Below are 14,279 nucleotides of genomic sequence, written 5' to 3'. Positions count from 1 at the left end.
ACAATAATAATAATAGTAATAATAATAATAATAATAATAGTAATAATAATATGTCCCAGGGTTGTTGTAAGGATTTAGCACAGTATTATACTTATTTTAAAAGGGAAATGTGAATTTAATATAAATCCAGTATCAACCAAGAAATCAACTCATTTCTCTTCTAGTTGCAATACATAGGCACAGGAAGACGTCATTTCCCACCACTTATAACACCTATTTGTGCTCACAGAACTTGATTCGGAATTCAGAATTAGTTTCTATCTCTCCTATTATGCAGAGAACCAACCTGTGAACATCTCACTGCAGCTTCTTTTTTAGCGGCCCTGGCATCACTTTTGAGGCCCCTCCCCACCCCTCTCCACTCTGACACCCGTCCCAGCTTCCCACCATGCTGCTGATGGAGCTAACTGCTGTCTAGTCCGTTCAAAGGCAGCCCCCTGCCTCCCTTGACGAAGGGAGAAGCATGGGCTGCGGCTTAACGGTTTCCTGGAAGGGTCCAGGCGTCAACTGGATTTTGTTGTCATGGAAATTGTTACCTTGATAATGCTGAAGCAACTTGTTTACTCTTATATCCCAGATTTTCACGGTATGATCAGAACCTGCTGATGCTATGCATGTACCATTAGGGTTAAAATCCACAAAATTTGCAAACCTAGGAGGAAAGAATAAGGTAGCCTAATATTCTGATTTCTTTCCCTTCATTTCTTTATTTGAATTTTAATAATGAAATGTCGCCTTAGCAAACCAACCCATATAAATGCACAAAGGGAATGGACTTACCCTACAGAATCTGAGAAGTTATTAACACACTGCTTATTGGTGGTATCCCAAATTTTAATAGTTTTATCTTCACTGCATGATACAATTAGCCTTCCATCAGGTGAAAATCTGGAAAGCACAAGAAAGAAGACTGCCTTTGTGAAAGGCTGCTGACAGTCACTCACATGCCCTACCCCCTGACACACACATGTCAGGCTGGACATATTAAATACCAGAGACCACAGTTACCACACCATGTAGCAAGGTCATATTCTACAACCATCTTTCTAACTACAAATAAGCAGGACAAATGACAATAACAGACCATATCAAAATACATTATACAGACCAACCAACTTTCTTTTTTCCTTTTACTAGTTGATTTAAATGATTTAGTTTTATGGCACTTGTTCTAGGTCTTTGATTCAACTCTTCACTCCTCCCAAGCCAAATACCTTATTTTAACAAAAAGCATTCATTATTTCTTTCTTCTACTTTTGTCATTTTCTGGTACTATCCCTATGACCCACAAGAGCCTTTACTACTCATCCCACTAACCTGTAGTGAAGCTTTCTGGAAGAAAAGGATTGGCATGTTGAGGATTAAAATTAAAATTAAGTGATACCACCAACAGAAGAATCACCTCCCTAAGCCTGTAACTTCCTGGACTTTGGGAGGCCGGAAATCTCCAGTGGATAGCTTATTTATACAGAACTGAAGATGCTCATTCATGGACACACCTATCATCCACATGACCCACTCAAAAACAAATGAGACAATTCTCAGACATCTCATCTACTGCTTTTATGCACTCTCCTCCCTTAAGAACCTTCTGAGGTTATTCTTTTTCCCCTAAGTGGTAGGGGGAAAAACAGAAGAAAAGATGACCAAGAAAAAAAAAAATTAGACTATTAGGAAACTATGAATACTATTTTTATTATAAATACTTTAGCAATAACGAAAACAAAACAAAGAAAAAAAGAATTAGGTCATAGACTGATGATGTTTCAATTTTCTTTGTACTTTCCCTCTATGCCCAGATGACTGTAAAGGTCATTAATTAAGGGTGTGGGTTGTAACTGAAGAGCTTCTTGTTGTTGTTGTTCTCTCTCTCTCTCTTCTCTCCTCCCTCTCTGTTCTTAAGACTGACCTAAAAATAAGTCTTCCTGACAGAAACTTTGAATCTGTCATTTATGGACTTACCATATTTTTAAAAAGGGAGTAGAAGCATAATTCATTTCTATGTGAAATAATCTTTTAAAATTCTGGAAAGTGGGGCACCTGGGTAGTTCAGTGGACTAAGTATCTGCCTTTGGCTCAGGTTAGGATCCGAGGGCCCCGGGATTGAGCCCTGCATCGGGCTCCTTGTTCAGTGGGGAACCTGATTCTCCGTCTGCCTGCTGCTCCCTCTGCTCATGTTCTCTCTCTGACAAATAAATAAAGAACATCTTAAGAATAAAATAAAATTCTGATGGGATTGGGAGGGAGACAAACCATAAGTGACTCTTAATCTCACAAAACAAACTGAGGGTTGCTGGGGGGAGGGGGTTTGGGAGAAGGGGGTGGGATTATGGACATTGGGGAGGGTATGTGCTTTGGTGAGTGCTGTGAAGTGTGTAAACCTGGTGATTCACAGACCTGTACCCCTGGGGATAAAAATATATGTTTATAAAAAAAAAAAAATTAAAAAAAAGAAAAGGAAAAAAAAAAAGAATAAAATAAAATTCTGGAAAGTAACCTTGCAAGGAAATGCCTTCCATGCTGGGTAGTTCAGCTTGATTTGATTTGATTTTTTTTTTTTTTTAAAGATTTACTTGAGACGGAGAAAGAGAGAAAGCACATGCAGAGAGAGAGGAAAAGCAGACTCCCCACTGAGCAGGGAGCCTGATGCAGGGCTCAAACCCAAGACCATGAGATTGTGACCTGAGCCAAAGGCAGATGCTTAACCACTGAGCCATGCAGGCACCACTTGATTTTATGATAATATAATATTTTATTAATCTTTTCTTCCAGAAAATATGTCAGGAAGACTCACATATGAAAGGCAGTATTATAGAAATGCTTCAAACAGATATGTATTTTACGCAGATCCCGGGGAAGGAACACCTACCTACTCACTATCCTCATAGAAATAAATTTTGCATAATAATGCAACTAATATAAGGAATCCATTGTTTCTTAATAACTTATGTTTTAAAAATCACTTACTATGAATATTTTAAAAAGTATTTCTAAGAGATTACTTGATTCATACATTTTAAGAAAGCAATGATTAAAGAATGGCTAATGGAATGACCAGATTAAAAATAAAGTCTAAAAACACTCACCCTTTGACATTACCCGCCAAATACCACCACTTCCATTATCGTCATTATCCTGCCTACATTATTGAGCACATATGTCTTAGAATGTTTCCTAACACAGTACCTATAGTAACTCATTTAATCCTCAAAATAATTTACAGAGCAGGTGCTACTGGTATCCTCCATTTACAGGTGAGAATGCCCGGCCCCATAAAGGATCAGGAAACTGCCAGAGTCACACAGCCAGGAAGGTCTGACCAGGCAGTCCGGCTCCACAGCCAAACCTCTCAGCCACTCTGCTGAAGTCCCTGAAAGGAAACTTTCTTCAACCAGCTAAATGATTTATAGCACAGTTCAGTGTGGCTTCTGGGTAATCACACAAAGTTCTAGGGTGAAGGGAAACCATGAGGCAGGGTTCTGAGGAGGCTATGTGACTGAGCTATGACTGGCAGGCTAGCCACCAGACTATCCTTTAATAAAAACTTGTCTGTGCTGCTAGACACTGTCAGTGTCCTTGGGGAGTTTATGGGGAAAATATTCAACCTTTCGTTCAAATATTTATTGCGCACCTGCCAAAACCTGGGCATTGTCCTGGGTAATGGGGCTTAAGTGGTGAAGGAGACTGGTAAGATCCTGGCCCTCATGAGGTTTTTCATTCTAGGAAGGGCACACAAATAATAGCATTTTAGATAGTGCTAAAAAAACAGTCTGTAACAAAGAGGTGCCAATTTGTCGGTAGAAGTTAGAATGGAGCAAAGGGACTTGAAAGAAACTCACTAGTAAGTTAAAGAAGGGATCTTGGCTGGCTAGAAATTCATCCTGAGCAGGAGGACCTAGAGCCTGGGAGAATTTCCAGGTGCTAAAGAAACGAAGGGGATGAGAAGTCAGATAAGCCGAGAGTGAAGGGCAGCGGGGGCGGGGAGCGAGGGGTTCGACCCCCAGCTCAACACAACCAGAGAGGACTCAGGATTGAAGCTGCCCCCTTCCTCTGGATACCACATTATAATCCCGACATATGTTCTCAAAAATGTTGTTGTTGTTTGCCTTGGGAGGGGTTAAAAGTGAGGATAGTGGTTTGTATCTTCTTTTCTCCCCTTTCATTTTAAATTAGTCACATCAAAAAGAGGATAGCCCCAATAAAACAGGCTTCTCTTTGCCCTGACTTTGGGGCAAAGGATCGTTCTTTCCTTTTTCAGGGCCTAAACAACATCTAACTGGGTTATTAATTTTAAGAATGTTAAGAGTATATAAAATTTCTCCTGAAACATCAACAGATTTCAACCTCTCTAATTTAGCACCATTTAACCACCTTTTAAAACCTAGAAGGGGGGGGGGGGTGCCTGCTCAGCGGGGAGTGTGCTTCTCCCTCTGCTTCTGCCCCTCCCCCTGCTCTCTCTCAAATAAATAAAATCTTTAAATAAAAATAAACAATTTGGGGGTGAAGTCTTTTGGGTTTCCACATTAAGTATTATGTCATCTGCGAGTTGGACCTCTTTGCCAATCTGAGTACCTTTTATTTCTTTGTGTTGTCTGATTGCTGTTGCTAGGACTTCTAGTGCTATGTTGAACAACTGTGCCGAGAGTGGGCATCCTTGTGTTCCTGCTCTCAGTGGGAAGGCTCTCAGCTTTTCCCCACTGAGAATGATATTTGCTGTGGGTTTTTCATAGATGGATTTCATGAAGTTGAGGAATGTTCCCTCTAGCCCTATACTCTGAAGAGTTTTAATCAGGAAAGGAATACTACTCAGCCATCAGATAGGACAAATACCCAACTTCTGCATCATATGGATGGGACTGGAGGAGACTGTGCTGAGTGAAGTGGTCAAGCAGAGAAAGTCAATTATCATATGTTTTCACTTAGTTGTAGAGCATAATGAAGAACATGGAGGACATTAGGAGAAGGAAAGGAAAAGTGAATAGGAGGAAATCAGAGGGGGATCAACCATGAGAGGCTGTGGACTCTGAGAAACAAACTGAGGGTTTTAGAGGGGAGCGGGGCATTGGGGGATGGGTGAGCCTGGTGGTGGGTATTAAAGAGGGCACGTATTGCATGGAGCACAGGGTGTTGTATATAAACAATGAATCTTGGAACACTACATCAAAAACTAATGATGAATTTTATGGTGAATAACATAATAAAAATATAAACAAACAAATAAATAAATAAATAAAACCTCTAGAGTGTGTCACTGACATGGACATTAATTAATAGTGACTACTGGATTAGCACACATGAATTGTCTATAAGGTACCTGGGAAATTAACTGAATTATTTACTTCAACATAGTGATACTCATTTGAGAGAATCAGAAAATTACTGGACTTCTTTCTAGAAAAACTGGTTCACAGGTCCTTGAGAACAGCCCAATTATATAATAGAATTTCTTTAACTTGGAATCTATGGATTTCCTAAAACTGTATGTAGAATTGTATTATTATATGCATAGCCATAGAGTTATTAACTCATTAGAGAGCCAAAGGGGTTCATGAATCATGAGAAGTTTCAGTGTTCATAAGAAATCAAAATTTTCCTTTGGAAATTTCTTATCGTTGGAATGAATACTCTATAAAATGACCATTCCAGCCCTCAGGGCTCTTACACCAGAGTAGGCACTGTTCCATGTCCCTTAAGAAACAAATAATCAGTAATTGGTACTCTGAAGTCAGCAACTATTCAATAGGAGAGGGAAGCAGTAAAAAGTAGTGGAAATAAGACTGCCCTGTCAGTACATGGTCCTGGATTCTAGGGCCAATTTTGCAACTGCCCAGCTCTGTAATCTTGTGAAATTCAAAACCACACTGGCCACTGTTTTCTATTTGTATAATGAGGGAGTTTGGATTGCATTCAGACCTAAACTTTCATAGATTCATTAAAAAAATATATATATTGGCAGTCTCAGAGTTTGCTTTGGTGGGATTTTGTGTTTGCATACTGAAGGTGAAGTTCAAGGAAATAAGCAAAACATCTGTGTGCGGTGTGTTTTTTTTTTAAGTGCTGGTCAGCATCAGAAGAGAACACATCTGTTAATGACAGGAACAGGATTTATTCCTACAGCTGCTGAGAGACAAAAAGCAGATGAAAGAGATATAAAAAGATGTAACTATGCCATGGAACATGCTAATTACTCGTTGGGTCATTTACCACTTATATGCCCAGACTTCTCTCCGGGGATCTCCACCCATAAATACAACTGCCTACTGGGCGTCTCCTCTTGGATATCCTGAAGGTTCCTCCAACTCTGAACTTGTCCAAATCTGAACTCATCGTCTACCTCCCCAAACTGCTCCTTCTCAGTATTCCTTATTACTGAAAAAAGGAATACTGAGAAGCCTAGGAGTCATGTTTTGTGCCTCTTTCTCCTCCTCCACACCCCCCCACTCCAATCCATTATCAGGCCTGTGTCTTCAAACCATAATGGGAACTACTGTCTTCCATTCTCCGCAGGCAATAAAAGTGATCTTTAAACACTGAATTAAATTCCTCTGATTAAAATGCTTTGATGATTTTGCATTTCCCTTGAGAAAAAGCCTGGCATCCTTCCCACTGCTTACCAGGTCCTCCAGAGTCTCCCCTCCTGTCTCGCCATCATCCTGCGTGCTCTTCCTGACACGTATGTCTCTCCTCTCAGGTCCCTGTCCCTGTCTCAGGAAGTGTCTTCACGTGCTATTCCCTGTGCCTCAAATGCTGCCCCCTACTCTTTACCTAGTTTAAAAAACCTAAGAGGATTTTACTTGTCCTGTAAGCCTCCTGCTCAGCATCACTTCCTCAGGAAGTCTTCTAGACCACCCCTGTGCTCGCAGCTTAGTTCCTCAATGTGGGTCCTTAGAGTAGCTCAGAGTCGCACTTAGGTCACACTTGTAACCAAACATTCTGTCGTCTTCCCCAACAAACGTAAACACCAAGAAGACAGAAACCACGTCTGTCTTGTTCATTGTTACACTTCCAGACACAGTAGATGGCACTGAGTAGGTCTAGGTAAATATTTCAGGCATTTAAAAGACTTTTTTATTTTTTTTTAAAGAAAACTGGGTCCAATTTAAAATATTATAACCAATGAAAGCTGATGTTTAAAATCTTTGCAATTTGTTGCACAGCATGAATATACCCAATGACACTTAACTTTATACTTTAAAATGGTTAAAACGGTAAGCTCTATAATATATGTATCTTACCACTGCGAAGGAAAAAACCTCTGTAGTTCAGGTGGTCAAAGATCACTTGTAACACTACCAACAAGTGAAAATTAAAGGTAGATTTTTTTTTCCCCTAAAAATTAATGCTGGAAAAGCGATAATGTTGGAAACATCTCAAAAGGCTATTTTTATTTATTTTTTAAATAAATGTTTGTTTATTTATTTGACAGACAGAGATCACAAGGAGGCAGAGAGAGAGAGAGGAGGAGGCAGGCTCCCTGCCGAGAAGAGAGCCCGATGTGAAGCTCGATCCCAGGACCCCGGGATCATGACCTGAACCGAAGGCAGAGGCCCCAACCCACTGAGCCACCCAGGTGCCCCGGCTATGTTTATTTTTAATGGAGGATACCATAGAAAAGCATACAGAATGCTAGAGTACATATGAGTTTAAGAATATAGGGCTACAGGAGTGCCTGGGTGGCTCAGTGGGTTAAAGCCTCTGCCTTCTCCTCAGGTCATGATCCCAGCTTCCTGGGATCAAGCCCCACATAGGGGTCTCTGCTCAAGGGGGAGCCTGCTTCCCCCTCTCTCTCTGCCTGCATCTCTGCCTACTTGTAATCTCTGTCTGTCAAATAAATAAATAAAATCTTAAAAAAAAAAAAGAATATAGGGCTACAATAAATTTTACCTATTAGAAAAATTCTTTGCCACTGGAAAGAGAAAATATTTCTCATATTTTATATATATAGATAAAGATATAGATATCAAATGATAAATGTTTTCTTCAATACTCATTAAAGAAAAATTGAATGTTAAAAAATGGGAAATACAGTAAGTAAAAATAGTCTATCGTCCCATCACTCAAAATCACACTTAACATTGTATGTATGATAGCTACTTTATCTTTTATATTATAATGAATTCTGAGTTTTGCTCTCCCTCCCTCACATAAATATTTTCATGTCATTACTTATATATAGTCCCCTTTTAATGGCTACACAATAGTTTACGTTTATTTAACTAGATTTTTGGGGAAAAATTCATTCTTTCCGACTTCTCACCATTATAAATTATACTGAAAGCAGTATCTTGGAATACAAAGCTTTTTCTTTTGCACATAAAAGAGTATTTACATAGAATATATTTCCAATTGTGAAGTCATTGCAACAAAGATACCTGATAGATTTTGCAAACTGATTTCTAAAAAGACTATACTAATTTATATTTTAAGAGCATGAATATATTTCCCAATAGAGAGTGTACCTTAAAAATATTTCTGTGAATTAAAATGTATGATTATAAACAGCAGCCACTTCAAAGAACGTAGCAAGGTATTCATCACTTCTTACATGAATAGGTACCATCTCTATGCCACACAGAGGCTCTAAGAACAAAATTATGGTAAGTACCAAGCATAGACAGACACAGAATTTTAATTACTTAAGTCCATGCCATACATTAAAACGAATATACTTAGGAGAAAAACTCTGCTGACCCTCTATATTTGTTTACATATACTTCCTACATATTAGGAGGAAAAGCAGTATCTTTGGACCATTTTTAATGTTTAGCTGTTTAATTCATCTACAAATTTTGTACATGTATGGTATACAATAAAGATCCCACTTTATATTCTTCCAAACAGAAATCCAATTATAACTATAGATTAAATAGTCCATCCACTTCCCCACTTATTGGAAACACCATCTAAGGCATATATCTGCCTGCTTCTAGACTTTCTATGACTTATTTACCTAATAGCGTACCATTATCACCATATTTTAATTTGTATAATTTTATACTGTGTTCTGACAGCAGGCTGGACAAGTTTCTTCTCATTTTTTTCTTGGCTATTCTTACACATATAACTCATCCATATGAATTTTGAAATTGGCTTGGTAGGCTCCACTAAATTCATTTGGCAGAACTTCTAGACAGAGGGAGTAATGGTTATCAGACTTATTCTCCTATAAACAAACCTACAACTGGGCAAAATATATGAAGCAACTATTTTTAGGCACCAGTGAAGAGACGGCACGGCGTTGTGAATCTTGCGAGAGAAGGAATATGAGATGGGATGAGATCTATCCCATATACGTACCTACAAGCATTTTCCAAACCATGGCATGAGAACATAGGGTCCAAGGAGATAGTCCAGTCTGATTGAGCAGAGGAAACAGAAATCAGAATTCAGAACTGGACTAAAGGGCTAGAATTTTGGAGGCGTGTGAGAGAGGAGCTACAAAGAGCAGAAACCCTCCAAAAATCTGCCTCCAACCCCCCTTGAGTCTAGTCAAATACAAAGCTGCTTATGCTCTGACAAGGCTTGACAGAGAGCAACCACTGGAGACTAAGAGCTGAACAGAGATGCCAGATGTTACATAGTACTCAAAGATGTTCAAGTTCTGGGCAGACCTTGCTAAATGCTTCAGGCATTTGGTTGAGGCCCTAGAAAGGCCACTAGTACTACAGCCCAAATGTAAATGCTACTCTAGATATACCCTAAAAGAGCCCAAATCCAAGCCTCAAGAGAATCTAGCTGAACCAGCAGAAAGCTAACGGCTTACAAGAACAAAACTCATCACTTTCTAGAGATGACAGAGTAATCTCAAACACTTAGCAGTGTTTGGGCACACAATTAAAAAAAAAAAAAATTACAAGACCTACAAAGCGGCAGAGAATCTTGACCCAAACAGGGCATAGACATTGGAATTAGCAGATCGCATGCCAGGGAGCCTCTGCCTCTCCGCGGACTTGAACCAACCGCACTGCTGCACCTGAGAGGTAACCCTGTCACCAGAGAGGAGGTGTCCAGTAATGGCAGGAGGCAAGAGTGGTCAGTGTGTCTCCTGCCTGGCCTTGGGAAGCGGGTCGAGGACCCAACCAGCTGATCATGTAGCTTCCTGGGCTGGTGTGTGCATGTGGCCGAGATGGCCCCATCACACGGTCCGAACCCAAGAAAACTATTCATCAAGATAATTTTTCAACAAACTTCCTTGCTTTAGTTCCAGGACACTTCAAGCCCTTATCCTGACTTTGTCAGCTAAGGAGGAAGGCCTTGACGGAAGCAGGCAAATATTCTAGTCCCTTTGAAAATAAGTAAAGTGGCATGTGGCTTGTGTTTCGACTCTCCTTCAGTTTATTATGCATGACTCAGTGCCTCAGAACATTCTCACCTCTGACTAAAAAGTGAAATGAACTTCCGGTCCTTCAGAGCTTTGGAATAAAGTTCTGGACTGGGCTGACCCTAGCAAGGCTAAGTTCTCACAGAAAGCTGCATAAACACTGCAGAGGCTGGGCTTGAATGGTCAGTTGGGCCCTCTCAACGTTCCTCTAATCTAACTACAATAGCATGAACCAAGAAAAAAAAACATAATAAATGCATGAGAAAGAATCTCTAAGTATGCTGTAAGCATATAAATGGAAAGTTGCCCAAAAGATGATATCCTTATTCATTAAATTTAACCAAATTATTTATCAAAGAACATTCTTCCAGAGGCCTCTACAGAGTTTCCCATGAACCACTCATGCCAAACAGTTAGAAAACAATGGGTAACATAAGAAAACTGTTAATCAAGATAAAGAGTCATATTGCTATGAATACATTAATAGTAGGGGATCTTAATACAACACTCTCAGTAACAGACAGATCATCGAAGCAGAAAATCAATAAAGAAACAAGAGCACTGAATGACACATTGGACCATATGGACCTCATAGATAAATACAGAACATTCCACCCAAAAACAGAATACTCATTCTTCTCGAGTGCACATGGAACTTTCTACAGAATAGACCACAAACTCTGTCACAAATCAGGGCTCAACCGATACCAAAAGACTGAGATTATTCCCTGCATATTCTCAGATCACAATGCTTTGAAACTGAAGCTCAACCACAAGAAAAAGTTCAGAAGGAATTCAAACACCTGGAAGCTAAAGACCACCTTGCTTAGGAATGCTGGGATCAACCAGGAAATCAAAGAATTTAAATAATTCATGGAAACCAATGAGAATGAAGACACTTCGGTCCAAAACCTATGGGATACAGCGAAGGCAGTCCTAAGGTAGAAATACATAGCCATCCAAGCCTCCCTCAAAAGAACTGAAAAATCCAGAATATACCAGCTCTCTTTACACCTTAAAGAACTGGAGAGCCAACAACAAATTAAGCCAATTCAACATACAAGAAGGGAAATAATCAAGATTAGAGCAGAGATACAGTAGAAAACATCAATGAAACTAGAAGCTGGTTTTTTGAAAGAATCAATAAGATCAATAAACCATTGGCCAAACTAATCCAAAAGAAAAGAGAGAAGACCCAAATTAATAAAATTATGAATGAAAAGGGAGAGATCACAACTACCACCAAGGAAATAGAAATAGTCATCAGAAATTATTATCAACAGTCATATGCCAATAAGTTAAGCAACCTAGATGAAATGGATGCATTCCTGGAAAACTATAAACTCCCAAAACTGAACCAGAAAGAAACTGACCACCTGAATAGACCGATACCTAGTAACGAGATTGAAGTAGTGATCAAAAACCTCCCAAAAAACAAGAGCCTAGGACCTGATGGATTCCCTGGGGAATTCTACCAAACTTTCAAAGAAGAAATAACACCTATTCTCCTGAAGCTGTTTCAAAAAATTGAAGCAGAAGGAAAACTTCCAGACTCTTTTTTGAAGCCAGCATTACCCTGAACCCCAAACCAGGCAAAGACCCCACTAAAAAGGAGAATTTCAGACCAATATCTCTGATGAATATGGATGCTAAGATTCTCAACAAGATCCTAGCTAATAGGATCCAACAGTATATTAAAAAGATTATCCACCATGACCAGGTAGGATTTATCCCGGGGATGCAAGGGTGGTTCAACATTCGCAAGTCAATCAATGTGACAGAACAAATCAATAAGAGAAGAGAGAAGAACCACATCATCCTCTCAATTGATGCAGAAAAAGCATTTGACAAAATCCAGCATCCGTTCCTGATTAAAATGCTTCAAAGTATAGGGATAGAGGGAACATTCCTGAACTTCATAAAATCTATCTATGAAAAACCCACAGCAAATGGGAAAAAGCTGACAGCCTTCCCTTTGAGATCAGAAATATGACAAGGATGCCCACTCTCACCACTCTTATTCAACATAGTATTAGAAGTCCTAGCAACAGCAATCAGACAACAAAAAGAAATAAAAGGTATTCAAATTGGCAGTGAAGAAGTCAAATTCTCTCTCTTTGCAGATGACATGATACTTTATATGGAAAACCCAAAAGACTCCACCCCAAACTACTACAACTCATTCAGCAATTCAGTAATGTGTCAGGATGCAAAATCAATGTACAGAAATCAGTTGCTTTCTTATACTCTAATAATGAAAACACAGAAAGGGAAATTAGAGAATCGATTCCATTTACTATAGCACCAAGAACCATAAGATACCTGGGAATAAACCTAACCAAAGAGGTAAAGGATCTATACTGAATGAACTACAGAAAACTCATAAAAGAAACTGAAGAAGACACAAAAAGATGGAAGACCATTCCATGCTCATGGAACAAAAGAATAAACATTGTTAAAATGTCTATACTGCCTAGATCAATCTATACTTTCAATGCCATTCTGATCAAAATTCCACTGGCATTTTTCAAAGAGCTGGATCAAACAATCCTAAAATTTGTATGGAATCCAAAGAGACCCTGAATTGCTAAGGAAATGTTGAAAAAGAAAAACAAAACTGGGGGCATCATATTGCCTGACTTCAAGCTTTACTACAAAGCTATGATCACCAAGACAGCATGGTACTGGCATAAAAACAGACACACAGGCCAGTGGAACACAGTAGAGAGCCCAGATATGGACCCTCAACTCTATGGTCAAATAATCTTTGACAAAGCAGGAAAAAATATACAGTGGAAAAAAGACAGTCTCTTCCAATAAATGGTGCTGGGAAAACTGGACAGCTATGTATAGAAGAATGAAATTCAACCATTCTCTTATACCATACACAAAGATAAACTTGAAATGGATAAAAGACCTCAATGTGAGGCAGCAATCCATCAGAATCCGAGAGAAGAACATAGGCAGTAATCTCTTCAACATCAGCCACAGCAACTTCTTTCAAGATATGTCTCCAAAGGCAAAGGAAACAAAAGTGAAAATGAATTTTTGGGACTTCATCAAGATCAAAAGCTTCTGCACAGCAAACAGTCAACAAAACAAAGAGGCAACCCACGAAATGGGAGAAGATATTTGCAAATGACAATACGGACAAAGGGCTGATATCCAAGATCTATAAAGAACTCCTCAAACTCAACACACACAAAACAGATAATCATGTCCAAAAATGGGCAGAAGACATGAACAGACACTTCTCCAATGAAGACATACGAATGGCTGTCAGACACATGAAAAAATGTTCATCATCACTAGCCATCAAGGAGATTCAAATCAAAACCACATAGAGATACCACCTTACACCAGTTAGAATGGCCAAAATCAACAAGACAATAAACAACAACTGTTGGAGAGGATGTGGAGAAAGGAGAACCCTCTTACACTGTTTGTGGGAATGTAAGTTGGTGCAACCACTTTGGAAAACAGTGTGGAGATTCCTCAAACAACTAAAAATAGAGCTACCCTATGACCTGCAATGGCACTAGTAGGCATTCACCCCAAAGATACTGATGTAGTGAAAAGAAGGGCCATCTGTAATCCAATGTTCATAGCAGCAATGGCCACAGTTGCCAAATGGTGGAGAGAACCAAGATGCCCTTCAACAGACGAATGGATAAAGAAGATATGGTCCATATCTCCAATGGAGTATTATGCCTCCATCAGAAAGGATGAATACCTAACTTTTATATCAACATGGATGGGACTGGAAGAGATTCTGCTGAGTGAAATAAGTCAAGTAGAGAGAGTCAATTACCATATGGTTTCGCTTATTTGTGGAGCATAAGGAATAACACAGAGGACATGGGGAGATGGATAGGAGAAGGGAGTTGGGGGAAACCGGAGGGGGAGACGAACCATGAGAGACTGTGAGCTCTGAAAAACAATCTGAGGGTTTTGAAGG

General features: G+C 39.4%; 1 protein-coding gene across 6 annotated transcripts in view; it reads right to left on the bottom strand.

Annotated features, from left to right (window-relative positions):
• The window catches only part of POC1B (POC1 centriolar protein B), a 99,312-nt gene that overhangs the window by 52,485 nt on the left and 32,548 nt on the right, over positions 1-14,279 (bottom strand). For all 6 annotated transcript variants that reach the window (XM_032346809.1, XM_032346804.1, XM_032346805.1 and 3 more), the window contains 2 exons: positions 781-888; positions 537-652 (listed from right to left, as the gene is read on the bottom strand). In XM_032346809.1, the coding sequence (XP_032202700.1) occupies positions 537-652; positions 781-888 (224 nt within the window). The remainder of the gene's footprint in view (positions 1-536; positions 653-780; positions 889-14,279) is intronic.

The sequence above is a fragment of the Mustela erminea genome, chromosome 6 (assembly GCF_009829155.1).
Source record: "Mustela erminea isolate mMusErm1 chromosome 6, mMusErm1.Pri, whole genome shotgun sequence".
In the NCBI taxonomy this organism is placed as follows: Eukaryota; Metazoa; Chordata; class Mammalia; order Carnivora; family Mustelidae; genus Mustela; species Mustela erminea.
This window is presented reverse-complemented; position numbering and strand designations above follow the sequence as displayed.